The following is a 13,314-nucleotide window of genomic DNA, read 5'->3' as shown; positions in this document are numbered from 1 at the left end:
GTTTAGTCCCGCTTATGGCCATTTTGCAAGTATACTGTGTCAAACACTGACCCTTGGATATTTCAGTCTGATCCCTTTCAACACCAGCGAGCGTCGAACGCTGCTGTACTCTCAGACACCCAATCCCCGCTGGGGGAGGAATACGAAGCACAGGTGTGGGGGGCCGGAGCAGGGTCAGATGTGACAAGCGTAGTAATGGGGGCGTCGGAAGGAAGGCGGCTCTGAAAAGGGATGAGTGCAAAACTCAATTATCATCGTCAGAGGATTAAATATGGCCGATTGTCACGCCGGCGATAAGGGGGCCTTCTGTTGCTGAGCCACTTTGGAGCTGGGGAGAGAAGAGATGAACGGCAGTGTCAGTGTGTTTGGCAGCTTTGGCGCACTGCGTGTATAAACGACTAAATGTGTGTAGATGCATGCATGTAAGCATCTGTGTGTGTGGCTGCATGGTGGTTGTTGTTTTTTCGCCATCTGCTCACATGCTTCTATTATGCAGCTCTGCACTCATTTCATCACCACAGATATCCACTGCTTGGACTTTCAAATACGTCTCTGTTTGCCTCGTGCTTACTGTGTCTTTGTGGGATTCAGGTACCCTCCGTCCTCCCGGCAGACGTCCCATGAGGAAGGGAAGGAGTGGTTGAGGTCCCATTCAACAGGGGGACTTCAGGACACAGGCAGCCAGTCCCCACTGTCTCCTCCGGGAGCTTCCTGCACGAACACTGGAAAATACCACTACTCCAACCTGCGTAAGTCTACAGGAACGAACTCATTGTAGCACATCTGGAATAGATCAGAGTTACAACATGTCCATAGGCAGTGAATGTCCGGTTTTTGTATTTGCTCCCAGTTATTTTCATGTGTTAATATGATGTCATTTCTCACAGCCAAGAGTCTGTGATAGCCTGTACAACTTGCCACCAGCCATTACTAATGGTCCAGAATGCTCTTTCATTTTATGCCAACTTAAAGCGAGATACAAACAAACTAAATGGTGAAAAATAAATCAGTCAAGTGAGTAATACAATCAGAGGAGGATTTTTCACAACTTGATATCGTTTGAACTGTCTGTTTCATGCTGTGCTTAAGAATATCTAATCATGACACATCTGCAACATTCTTCGATCATATCCAGCTGTATATATGTTCTTATTTCATGCATGAACAGTTGATCACTGATGATTTTTACATATGCACAAATGTAACGATGGGGAAATATAATCAACACAGATCTTGGTGTTTTTGCCCTCCGTGCAGTGAGCCCCACCAACATCAGCCAGTATAACCTGCCACCAGGCAGCACCAGCATGAGCCGCTCCAACAGCATCCCTGCCCATGACTCCTTTGACCTGTACGGGGAGGGCCATCCACTGGGTGGCAGTGCAACCTCCCTGGAGGACCGCCCACGGGGCATCAGCCGCTCCGGCTCCTTCAGGGACAGCACCGACGAAGGTAGGACACACTCGAACGTGCTCCCTACTGAGGAGCCATTATAGATCATTTAAGGGCCACATTCAGCAAAGCAAAGTCACATCAGTCACCAAGGACTTAAATACCAGATTTAATGAGCTCTTGGCTGTTCTGATCTTTTTTTGTGAGAGATGTAAGAGGCTGTGATTGCATTCATACAGAGGTCAGCTTTTTAACAGGCTAAATCATGTTTTTTTTTCACTGCCTCACTCACTTAGTATAACTGAGCACATCATCTGAATGACTTACCATAGCTATTGAGTCAGCTATAATAAATACATAAATAAGCAATTACAGAACTGACTCCTGGTCAAATTTAATATAAAAGGTTTGAATATTATATGGCCACATAGTCATTCTTTAATTCCTGTTTGAATTACTTTTGTCACTCATTACTCTCCATATGTGCTTACAGTCCACGGCTCTTCATTGTCTCTGGTCTCCAGCACGTCTTCATTGTACTCCGCGGTAAGTAGCCGGCCAACTTCTCTTTCCTAAAGTTACAGCTTTCAGAGCTAGAGTTAAAGTCAGGTGCTGTACATGTAAAACTAGTAAAGCATGATGTAAACTAGAAGTAGGCAACCTTAGGTGTCACTAGCTTAACCAATTGCTCCAGCATTCCGAAAAGACCCGCCCTGCTCTGCCTCTGATTGGCTAGTACTCGTTGCCTTCTAAGCAGAAGGTTGAAGGATGGTCGGGTTGGATGTGGATGTTTTCATAATGATAGCACCGTGCTTGTGTAATGTTGATATGGTAAAGTGATTCCTGAAAATGTTGGGGAAAGAATGGCAATTCATATCAAATAGACCCCTGATGTAAAACACGTCAAAACTGCTCTAATCACTACTTTTATATTAGCATTTTAACGAGTTTGTAGAGACAAACGCAGATTGAATAGCAATCCAACTTGATACTTCCACTCACCTCTGTGGAGTTTTAGCCTCTTTCCGGTCATTGGTTTAGTTCTCCAACCAGTTTTATTGTTTTGGCGTAGCACCAAACAGCAAAGTTGGTGACGAGCTTGTGAAAAAGTGGAGCATTTAGCAGCCAAAAAGACAGATATTTCCCTCAAATGGAGACCGAAAAGGATGAAGCACTTTTATTCACCGGGTGGCCAGACACACAACTCCAAATGAATGCTAATGTTGGTTAGCCTCTGTGAAATGTGTAAATATGCAACAAGTTTGCCGTAAAACCTTTATATAACGTGTCAGTGTTGTGTTTCAACTTGTTTCCCGCCCAAAAACGTTAGTGCAGGTGTAGAGCTGCACTGCCTGTGCTCCATTATTGGTGCACATTTGAAGCCAGATTTTAAAAAAATGTGACGGCACAGTTCAAAAATGCATCAGCTGTTGCCAGTGATGCATTACATCTCACGTACACTTTCTTCCGTTATTTCTATCTCGTCCCTTCTGTGTCCGTAGAGCCCAAAAAAAGAACCTTCCATCATTGCGTGCTTCTCATTTAACTTTGGCAGATTAGACTCCGGACAAGTGTTGGGTTTTCTAACAGCACAGGCAGCGTTCCAGTCAACGGAGTTGTTTTTAGGTTGCAGAGGAAAGTGCTGGAAGGATGATGTAGATTATTTTCTGTTATTTGAATCTCATTTCATTTGAAGTTGAGTTTAATTCTCTTCGGCTGTGTTTTGGCCATTTCATAACTTCTCTTCGTTGACATTAAAATGCCATTTACTCTTTGAAAGATGCTTGATTAAACACACCTCGCGGAGCCAATAATCTTTTTCATTTTTCTGCCTTACAGACGGAGGAGAAAGCACACTCAGAGGTAAGGATGGGTAATGATCCATCCGTCTGTATGTCCGCTTCTCCTTAGCACCTTCCTGCTTCACATTCAGACAGTTAAACGCTCACACCTTGCTCTGCAGATGCGGGCGGGTGTTAAGTCATGAGCACCTCAAAGGCAGCTGTGAGGAAGAACAAAGGAGTTTATCTTATTTCGTTTTGATTATGCCCTTCAGGAGTTTTTCTGCATCTACACCTCTTTACGTTTGTGTTTTTCTGTTGCACTGCGTCTATATCAGAGAGGGTCTGTCTGTCTCATCAAAGTACAAACAGTGATATTTGCTCGACTAAATTTGGCCTATTGATGATGAATATTTTGAGCCAGAAATCACATAAATATGTTTCCGGTGATGGTGGATAAAATGGTATCAGGTTCTACAACAAAGCAGTTTAACCCTATGTTGCATTGCTTTTTGCATCAGTAAATCTTTTGCATTTTTCATTTACATCAACCATACAGTGCTACATAGCTTATATCCTTTACATATTACAAAACCGTACACTATACATATGTAGTGCATGCGCCGCCCTTTGGCCTTTGTTCAACCATCCTGTTCAGTTTATCACAGATTCTTCTTTGAGGTTTTTGTAGATTTATGGTTTGATTTTCTGACTTTTGTTGGAATCCCTGCTCTGTGTCGTGTGTCTTTATTAGAGCTTTTACTTCAAGTTTGGATCAAACTAAATTGTGGCAAATACACTGTGGTGTTGGTTTTGACCCTGCCAGATGGGTGGAGTTTAGCATTTGCGGAGAGCTCATGAGGTACAAACCGTCAATAATGCTCAGTCACAGTGCAGCACCACCATCCCGGTTCTTTTTTCCTTCCTTCACATCAACATTTGACGTTTTCCACTTTCAGACCCTGAGACAGGTGACCTGCACATGACTCCAATTTATCATCATTTACTTGAGACGTTTGCTGTCATGTTGGCACAACAGCAACTTGGCTACGCAGCTTTGGCATTGGGGATGAGTAACGGCAATGAAAAGAAATCATAAAAGGGACTCGCTTGGTATTTTTTGGAGAATTCTCAAACGAGGAAAAATTGAAAATCCTCCTAAAATGTCAAAACTGTCAATGTGTTGGAAAGGAGAGGGAAACATGTCTTTTTTCATATGGATTATATCCAAAAAACAGACAAACAGTGATCCAAAATTCTGATATTGACAACAATTTGTGAAAGAAAGCAAAACTTTGTTGTCCTTGTGTCGTCCACTTTGGTAAACTGACACATCTGTCACTTATCTTATTATGTAAGAAACAATATCAGGTATTTGCAAATGTTTTTTGACCCAGGTCAGGAATACTTTCTCCTGCTGCGCTGCTCAAAGTGTTACCTTGAGAAAAGCAGTGCTGTGGCTTGTGATAACCTCTATCTCTCCAGCCACGTCAGTACATGCTGTTTGGTGGAGGCATGCAACATAGTGTTAATATTTACTCTTCTCTTTTCAATCAAGGGCCAAACAGTCCAAAATTCCACGGTAATCCCGCACACTTTGTGTTCACACTTTACCCCAGTGTCTTTTTTGCACAGTAATACTGCACAGTTTTTACATCAAAGTTATCAGCACGGGAGTTGCACAGTTCAAAGTTCTTACTGTCTTTGTGTTTTTCAGCAGCGCTAACTACGCCTCTTTGCTCTCTCTTCCCCCCCAAACAGCAAATCAGAAAGCTGCGTCGGGAGCTGGACGCCTCTCAGGAGAAGGTGGCGACCCTGACGTCTCAGCTGTCTACCAACGTGAGTTAGTTTACTTCAGAACAGCCGGCTCATTTGCATGACAAAGGTCTGTCGGAGAGCTTTTTGTGGGGAGCGTTGCCTATCAAGGCCCTGGAAGGAATACACTGTAAATCTTTCAGACGCCCACTAATTCCTTATCTCTGTTTTTGAAGCCAGGTGCTTGTATTTAAGCTTTTGCTTGTTTGATTTTTCGTGTGTGTTTTCTGTGCGCTTGTCCTTAAGACGGGATGTTTTCTTGTGCGTGTTTGTGTACCTGCGGCACAGCTAGGATTGCCTCCTTGCCTTTGTCTCAGCCGGCGGGGGGTTTTCAGTGAGAACAGGAGCCTCGCCCAGATTCAACCGAGCAGGAAGAATCAAATAAGAGATAGACGGGCGCAGGAGAGAGAACGGGAGAGACGGGGATATGTGAATCTAGACGTCACGTGTGGGTGAAACAAGAGCAAGATGCAGAGACCTCCAACCCCCAGATGGAGCCTGTCTTTGTGCTGATAGATCGACAAACTTCAGCGCCCGACTCAGCTCAGCCGCTCCACCCTCAATGCCAAGTGCCTGATCAAGCGTGGAGGCAGAGGGGGTCTTCGCTTCGGTCTGACGCTTTGATCACAAAGTTGTGCCGAGCTGAAACTGAAGGCTAAACAGCAGGGAAAGTTGCCGAATGGAAGAGGGAGACATGCCTTTGTAAAAGAGTTCTGTAGGGACAGTCAGAACACTACTGGTTTGTTTGGGTCATGTGAAATGACTTGATATATGAAGCTTCACATTTGAATACTCTGAAAGGGGAACTTCACCGATTTTAGATATCAAAGTCTGTTTACAGGTGACTGTCACTAATTTTACTGCTAATTGCTATGAACAGGTTAAAGTTAGTTCAACATTTAACTCTTAAATGAAACAAAACTTAACTCCTTAACGTCACCCGATAGCCCTCTCCCATGTGCCTGGCCGTGACGCATATAATCCGTCCTCCTTGACAAGACAGTTGTTTGGATACATCCAGGTTTTCTGTTATTCCTCACTTGCTGATTCGCATAGCGAATCCACTTGTTTTCACATCTTAAAAGTCCACTTGCTGTCACGGGGATGGATGACAATTGGAACTCATTCAGCATCATCTTTGCAGCTTCCTTGCATCAAGCATAATAAAGATAACTTTGACTGTTTGCACTTTTTAACTATAATAACGATTGCTCGTTGCAATAGCTGCTAATGTTGGCATTGGTAATTTTCTATCATGATCTATCTCTCGGATCCAGTTGGGTAATGCACATAATGCTAAACAGTTCAGGGACCCAGGGCTATAGAACAGGAACTGATTGACTGTATAAACCATGAATCCAAACCTGTATGTGTCCTGGGTTGGGTCTCGCGTCCTAGGGTCCGGGTGGACCCGTGAAGACCTTGTACGTAGCGTAGCAAAGGACTTGGTATTATAGTTTAGTTGATGGCTTGACAAACTGGTCATGTACGCGTTAGCTTGACACAGGTTCACAAGTTGTGGGGAGGCTACTAACCTTCTCCCAAAAGAAGAGAAATGCTACTGCTAACTCCAAAGTTGTGTTGTTTACATATTGTGGCTTTTTAGCTAGCTTGGTACCGTTATACGCTTGTCGTGCGTAGTCATTGGGGCTAAAGTTAAGCTAGCTGTTGACGGTCAGCAAATACCGCCAAAACATAGATTGACTGCTTTTTAACCATAATAACTAATTTTCTATTCATACACATTTGTAATACACATAAAACCACTTCATACTTATTGTCATATAACTGAAATAATATTTTGGCATGTGACAGCCTTAGGGTTGTTTAATTAAATGCACCTGTGACGGCGCTTGGCTGTGTAACAAAACTAAAGTAACATTAACGAGTGATGTAAAAAAACAAGACTTTTGCTGTTGAGGATTTAGTACAGTAATAAGAAAAATGTAACATGTATTTTGCAAGTCGCTTGCCCAACACCGTGTTTGTCAGTGTCGCCAGCATGACTCACACATGAGACAGCGTCCACTCAGCTTAGGCTGTACTTCAAAGTGTGGCGCGTTTACAGGCCACATAACACGTGTCATCACCTCGGGGCACCAGCAGTGAAGCCACTTTGGAGCCTCGGATTATAGTAGAGACAATTCCCCGTCGCTGGTCGATGCCACAGCTGTAGTAGTGGGTGGCTCGCGCTCACATTTCATGTGTACATTGCAAACAGAGAATTCTCACAATTTCTTTACAGTTTAGCATGTTCAGTAAGCGCCTGCTGATGCGGCATCATCTCGTACAGTATTTGACACAAGCTGGTTTCAAAAGCTACTGGTAGGATTGTGATCACCCTGCAGTGAGAAAGAGATGCTTCAACAATATGAAGCAGGAAAAAAAACAGTCAAAAACTTATCAAGTATGGCTGGGTGAGAAGAAACATTTTTACACTTTGCAGGGGCCAAATTATTAGCGGCGTATATTTTTTTGACCGTATGTTGCCGTGGCTTCGTGCAGCAAAAAAACATTTAAAAACATATACATATGTGTTGATGTTCAGTGGCCATTAACAGGGTCGCTTAGCATATAAAACGGTAGTGAAAAAAGCCGAACTGTGCCAAGCCATATGCAAACACCCACATGTGCTTTACATCTCCCACTCTCAGGTTAGAGGCTTGGGATTTAAAAAATAAAAATGGTGAAAAAAACCAACACCCCTGGTGTTTTACTGGAGCTGCATCACACTGTATCCACATGACAGCGCGGTGAGTCGATGGTGCTATGAGCTTGTGTTATCCTCTCAATGGGGAGTGTGACCTGACACGGATACGTCAGCCTTAGCAGCCCCGACATGCCGCCCACCCACTGTCCAAAATGAAACGCTCACTGTGCCGTGTGCAAGACACGTCGCTTAATCGTGTATATTCCTGGAACGCATGTAGAAATACATGGAAATGAACAGGAAACCTAAACATTGGTGGGTGTTTCGTATTGTTCGTACAGAGAGAGAGACTGGTATTTCCAAAATGTTGAAAAAGACAGAACCTTTTTTTTTGTCATTTTGAAACAGTATTTTGAGGATAACTTGCTTCCTTGTAGCACTAATTTCTTCGCCATCTATCCTTTAATATGGTGTGTATACTATAAGGGCATTTCAATTTGGTTGTGACCTCAATTTAATGCATATTTGACCGTAACTTGTGGTTTTCGAAAGTGCATCAATCATCCTACGTCTACTTTTGTCAATCAGAAGAGGAACGTTACGAGTTTAGCCATAAAAATCCCCAAAATGTATAATATAAAATGTATATTTTAAGGTTAGTGAGAGGGGTTTTATTTGTGGGGAACCGATTTGCAAAACAGTTGCCTCCATTGTGTCGTCCTGCATTGGCTGAATGCATTTTAATTTCATCTCCTGTCTTTTCACCAGAGAGCCACAGAGGAGATTTTTCCATGATTGAGGTCATCTGATCTTGGCTTCTGCTGTGCCACTGCATACATCATTAGAATTATTATCATTTTCTGGGTTTCTTTTGTGCGGGAAATTGAATTTGGATCTTGAATAGAATTCTAGGGGAGGTGTCAATGCCCTCGGTCACGCATGCCGACTCTCACATTGAAAACATATTTGCCGCAGCGCGGTCACGCTGGATTAAGAACACCCCACACACGTCGTTTTTAATTAACCGTTTGTTTTTGGTGTTATTTGTTCAAAATGGAGCAGAATTAGTAAGGCAAGGCAAGTTTATTTGTATAGCACATTTCAACAACAAGGTAATTCAAAGTGCTTCACATAAAACCATTAAAAGCATCAAAACATAAGGCAAAAGAAAAGGAGATTTAAAAACAATGAAAGAAACAGTGTAAGAAATAAAATTCAGTAGTAAAATGCAGAAATGCAGGAAATTGATTAATATATTAATTGAATGTGGTTCAATTAAAGGCAGCAGCAAACAGAAAAGTCTTCAATCTTGATTTAAATGAGCTGAGGGTCTCAGCAGACCTGCAGCTTTCTGGGACTTTGTTCCAGATATGTGGAGCAGAAAAACTGAACGCTGCTTCTCCATGTTTAGTTCTGACTCTGGGAACAGAAAGTAGACCGGTCCCAGATGACCTGAGGGGTTGGAATGGTTCATAAGGTAGCAGCAGATCAGAGATGTATTTTGGCCCTAAACCATTCAGTGCTTTGTAAACCAACAGCAGGATTTTAAAGTCAATTCTTTGTTGGACAGGAAGCCAGTGCAAAGACATCAGAACTGGGGTGATGTGATCCACCCTCCTGGTCTTAGTGAGGACTCGAGCTGCAGCGTTCTGAATCAGCTGCAGCTTTCTGACGGACTTTTTACAGAGACCTGTAAACACACCGTTACAGTAGTCCAGTCTGCTGAAGATAAATGCGTGGACAAGTTTTTCCAAATCCTGTTGAGACATAAGTCCTCTAATCCTTGATATATTATTCAGGTGATAGTAGGCTGATTTTGTAATTGTCTTGATATGGCTGTTCAGGTTGAGGTCTGAATCCATAACTACACCTAGATTTCTGGCTTGGTTTGTGGGTTTTAACATCAGTGACTGAAGCTGAGCGGTGTTTTTCAATTGTTCGTCCTTGGTACCAAAAACAATTACTTCTGTTTTATCTTTGTTTAATTGAAGAAAATTCTGGCACATCCAGTTGTTGATTTGTTCAATGCAGTTACCCAGCCCTTGTATGGGATTATAGTCCCCTGGTGACATAGTTATGTAGATTTGTGTGTCGTCTGCATAATTATGATAACACACTTTGTTGTTTTCCATAATCTGAGCTAGTGGAAGCATGTAGATGTTGAACAGAAGAGGCCCCAGTATTTAACCTTGGGGAACACCACATGTCATTTTAGTCAGCTCTGATGTGTAATCAGCTACAGACACAAAGTATTCTCGGCCCTTCAAGTAGGATTCAAACCAGTTAAGTGCTGTGCCAGAGAGTCCCACCCAGATGTTTAGTCTTTCTAGGAGTATGGCATGGTCGACCGTGTCGAATGCAGCACTGAGATCCAGTAACACTAAGACTGAACTTCTGCCATTGTCTATGTTTAAGTGGATGTCGTTGAAAACCTTAACAAGAGCAGTTTCAGTACTGTGGTGCTGTCGAAAGCCTGACTGGAAAACATCAAAGCAGTTATTTACGGTCAAGAAGTTGGTCAGCTGTTGGAAAACCGCTTTTTCAATTATTTTACTTAAAAATGGGAGGTTTGATATTGGCCTATAATTTTTCATCGTTGCGGAGTCTAAACTAACCTTCTTTAGGAGTGGTTTAATAACTGCAGTTTTTAGGGCTTGTGGGAAGACATCTGAGAGAAGGGATGTGTTTACAATTTGTAAAAGATCAGTGGTCATGCAGTTTGAAATATTTTTGAAAAAGTGTGTTGGTAGAATATCCAAGCAGCAGGAGGATGACTTCAGATGTTGTATAATGTCTTCTAGGCTTCTACGGTCGATTGAATGAAATTGTGTCATGATATTTGAATGGATGTTATTCAGAGATCGGGACAACACATATCCTGTGGTTGATGTGGAGGCACTGACTGCTTGTCTAATTTTCTGAATTTTGTCAGTAAAAAAGGAGGCAAATTGATTGCATGCCCAGGTGGATTGGAGTTCAGCAGCTACCGACACTGGAGGGTTTATTAGCCTGTCGACAGTAGCAAATAAGGCGCGTGTATTGTTCTTGTTTTTGGTTATGATGTCAGAGAAGAATGACTGCCTTGCATTTCTAAGTTCCAAATTATAATTGCGAAGTCTCTCTTTATAGATGTCACAGTGAACCTGGAGATTAGTTTTTCGCCACCTGCGCTCAGCTTTCCGACACTCTCGTTTCTCTATTTTGACCAGCGTAGCATTTCTCCAAGGAGATCTTTGCTTACCCGAGACAACCTTCACTTTAGTGGGTGCAATGGCATCAATAATATTTTTTACTTTAAAATTGAAGCCATCTACAAGCTCATTGACTGAGAGGCAAGAGAGGGCTGGTGTGGAGGAGAACTTCTGAATAAATAGTTCACTGGTGTTTTCAGAGATGTAACGCTTTGTCACAACCTTGGTTTGGACATTTGTGTGCAAGGAGATTGCACTCTCAAAGAAAACACAGAAATGATCAGAGAGTGCAACATCAGTCACAGCAACCTTGGACCTTGTTTACACCTTTGGTGATGATTAGGTCCAGAGTGTGGAATTCAGAGCCACATATTCAAAAGAACTAAAATGACCAAAGGACATCTGCTTGCATTGAAGAGAATCATTAAATAAAACAGCAACTCCACCTCCTTTCTTATGCGCTCTTGTTTCGCTCATGAAACTGAAGTTGGGAGGTGTTGATTCAATAAGAACAGCTGCACTGTTATCTTGATTTAACCAAGTTTCAGTTAAAAACAAAATGTCCAGTTTGTGCCAAATAATAAAATCATTGATTAAAAATGTTTTTCCTGACAGAGACCTGACATTTAATAAAGCTAAGTTTAATGTGGTTAAAGCTTTCTTTGCCCAATTTATTTGGACAGGCTGATGAGGAATGTATGCTAAGTTTGATATGTTTGCATGTTTACTATTGTTTCTTCGCAGCCTCACCTTTCTTTTTCTATAAACTTGCAGGACAGGAATTGAAACGGCTAACTGCATACAGGGCCCCGACTTTTCCTGGAGAGAGTCATTGGTATCATTAGCCTTGTAGCCTGGACCCAGAAGATATCAATTATTTAGGGGAGACAGAGGATGGTTGTAGTACCGTCGAGGAGTGGGGAGAGGAGTGTGTTTGGTTCCAGCAATGACCAGCTCTTTCATGTGGTCAGTGAACTCCAGGTGGGGGGAGGATGGGGAGAGTGTGAGAGAGGCTTGCGATCCAAAGTATGGACCTGAAGTAGGTGCTGGGGAGGGAGGTAAGGGTGGGGAAAGTGGGAGTTGCAGTCCAAAGTATGGACCTGAAGTAGGTGCTGGGGAGGGAGGTAAAGACTCCGCGTCTAGGAAGGGTAGGGAAAGTGGGAGATCGGAGGCGGTCCCTGATGATGAGGTTGGAGACTCCTCCTTTTGGCTGTCGTTAGGCGGGGGCATCCTTCCCGTAAGGTCTCCATGGCGATGCTGTGTGGTTATCTTGTGTTTAGACTCCTCTTGTATCTTGTCCTTGGCAGTAGGGACAGACGGGTGACGCAGGGAGAAAAACAGGTTTGAGGTAAACAGTTTTACCCCTGACCTGTTTAGGCAAACTCCATGCGCTGTAAAAAGATGTCTGCGCTCCCAGAAAAGGTAGAAATTGTTGATAAAATGTACTGAATGGTCAGTACATGCAGTTGACAGCCATTTGTTCAGTGCAAACAGCCTGCTGAATCCTTCATCTCCTCCTCTGACTGGTGGAAGAGGGCCACTGATAAACACCTCAGCCTTGACAGAGCTGACTGTGTTTAACAGATCAATAAAGTCTCGCTTCAGAACTTCAGACTGTTGTTTCACAATATCACAGCTTCCTGTATGCACGATGATGTTTTTCGCTGTGGGATAGTCCAGAATTTTGTCTCTCATATATCCCATCTCTCACCATATCTTTCGGAAAGCAGAGTATTTTGGTGTTCTTGCTGTAGTTTTCTGACATCTTTTACAGCATAGTCACCAACAATCAGAGTCTCAGGCCCAGTCACTAGCTTTGCCTGCGGCCTTTTCTCACATTTACTCTCAGTTCTTACCCCGCTTTGAGGAGATAGCTGCTTATCCAGGTCATCAGATGGAGATTTAGGATCCTGCGACAATGGAGCAAATCTGTTTTGAAGTTGTAGGCTTGGTTCTTGTGGAGGTGTTTTGCAGGTTTTACTTTTCTTAGCTGTCCTTGGCTTTGTCCGTCTGGGTGCAGGGGTTGAGGAGGAGTTCTGCCTGTGTGCTAGTGCAGGCCAGCCAGTCGCATCACAAATCTCAGGGCGCTGGGCTCTGCCTGTTAGTCGTCCTCCCACATATTTTCTCTTCGGCTTTGCACCGAGAGAGTTCCAGGGAGGACTACCATTTGAAGATTCATTATCTGCTCTCCCCTCCTGTTTCTTGGTAGGCCTGGTTCTGCTAGTTAGCTGTGTCTTAGCTAGCGTTTGTCCAGTGTTTTGAGTCCATGGTAGAGTGGTATCATTCCCACACAGTCCATTTACTGCCACGTTTACTTCTAGTCGGTCGATTTTTGTTTCCAAGACTGCAATCTTCTGTAGGAGTTTGTAGTAGTCATCCGTGGAGAAGGGAGGCATCTTGCTGCTACTTAGCTTTAACTTAGCTGCTAGTTAGCATTAGCCAACAATCCAAATAGCTCGACGACTTTCCGACGGATTTGTCTTCA

General features: G+C 43.1%; 1 protein-coding gene across 1 annotated transcript in view; it reads left to right on the top strand.

Moving 5' to 3' along the window:
- nav3 (neuron navigator 3) overlaps positions 1 to 13,314 on the top strand; it is a gene marked incomplete at its 5' end in the record, with an annotated part of 130,150 nt that overhangs the window by 94,994 nt on the left and 21,842 nt on the right. The window contains 6 exons of the mRNA XM_079294902.1: positions 592 to 749; positions 1,258 to 1,452; positions 1,886 to 1,938; positions 3,232 to 3,255; positions 4,732 to 4,755; positions 4,935 to 5,012. Coding sequence (XP_079151028.1) covers positions 592 to 749; positions 1,258 to 1,452; positions 1,886 to 1,938; positions 3,232 to 3,255; positions 4,732 to 4,755; positions 4,935 to 5,012 — 532 coding nt within the window. The remainder of the gene's footprint in view (positions 1 to 591; positions 750 to 1,257; positions 1,453 to 1,885; positions 1,939 to 3,231; positions 3,256 to 4,731; positions 4,756 to 4,934; positions 5,013 to 13,314) is intronic.

The sequence above is a fragment of the Melanostigma gelatinosum genome, assembly GCF_949748355.1.
Source record: "Melanostigma gelatinosum genome assembly, chromosome: 22".
In the NCBI taxonomy this organism is placed as follows: domain Eukaryota; kingdom Metazoa; phylum Chordata; class Actinopteri; order Perciformes; family Zoarcidae; genus Melanostigma; species Melanostigma gelatinosum.
Note: the sequence above shows the minus strand (reverse complement) of the source record. Positions and strands in the feature narration are given on the sequence as shown.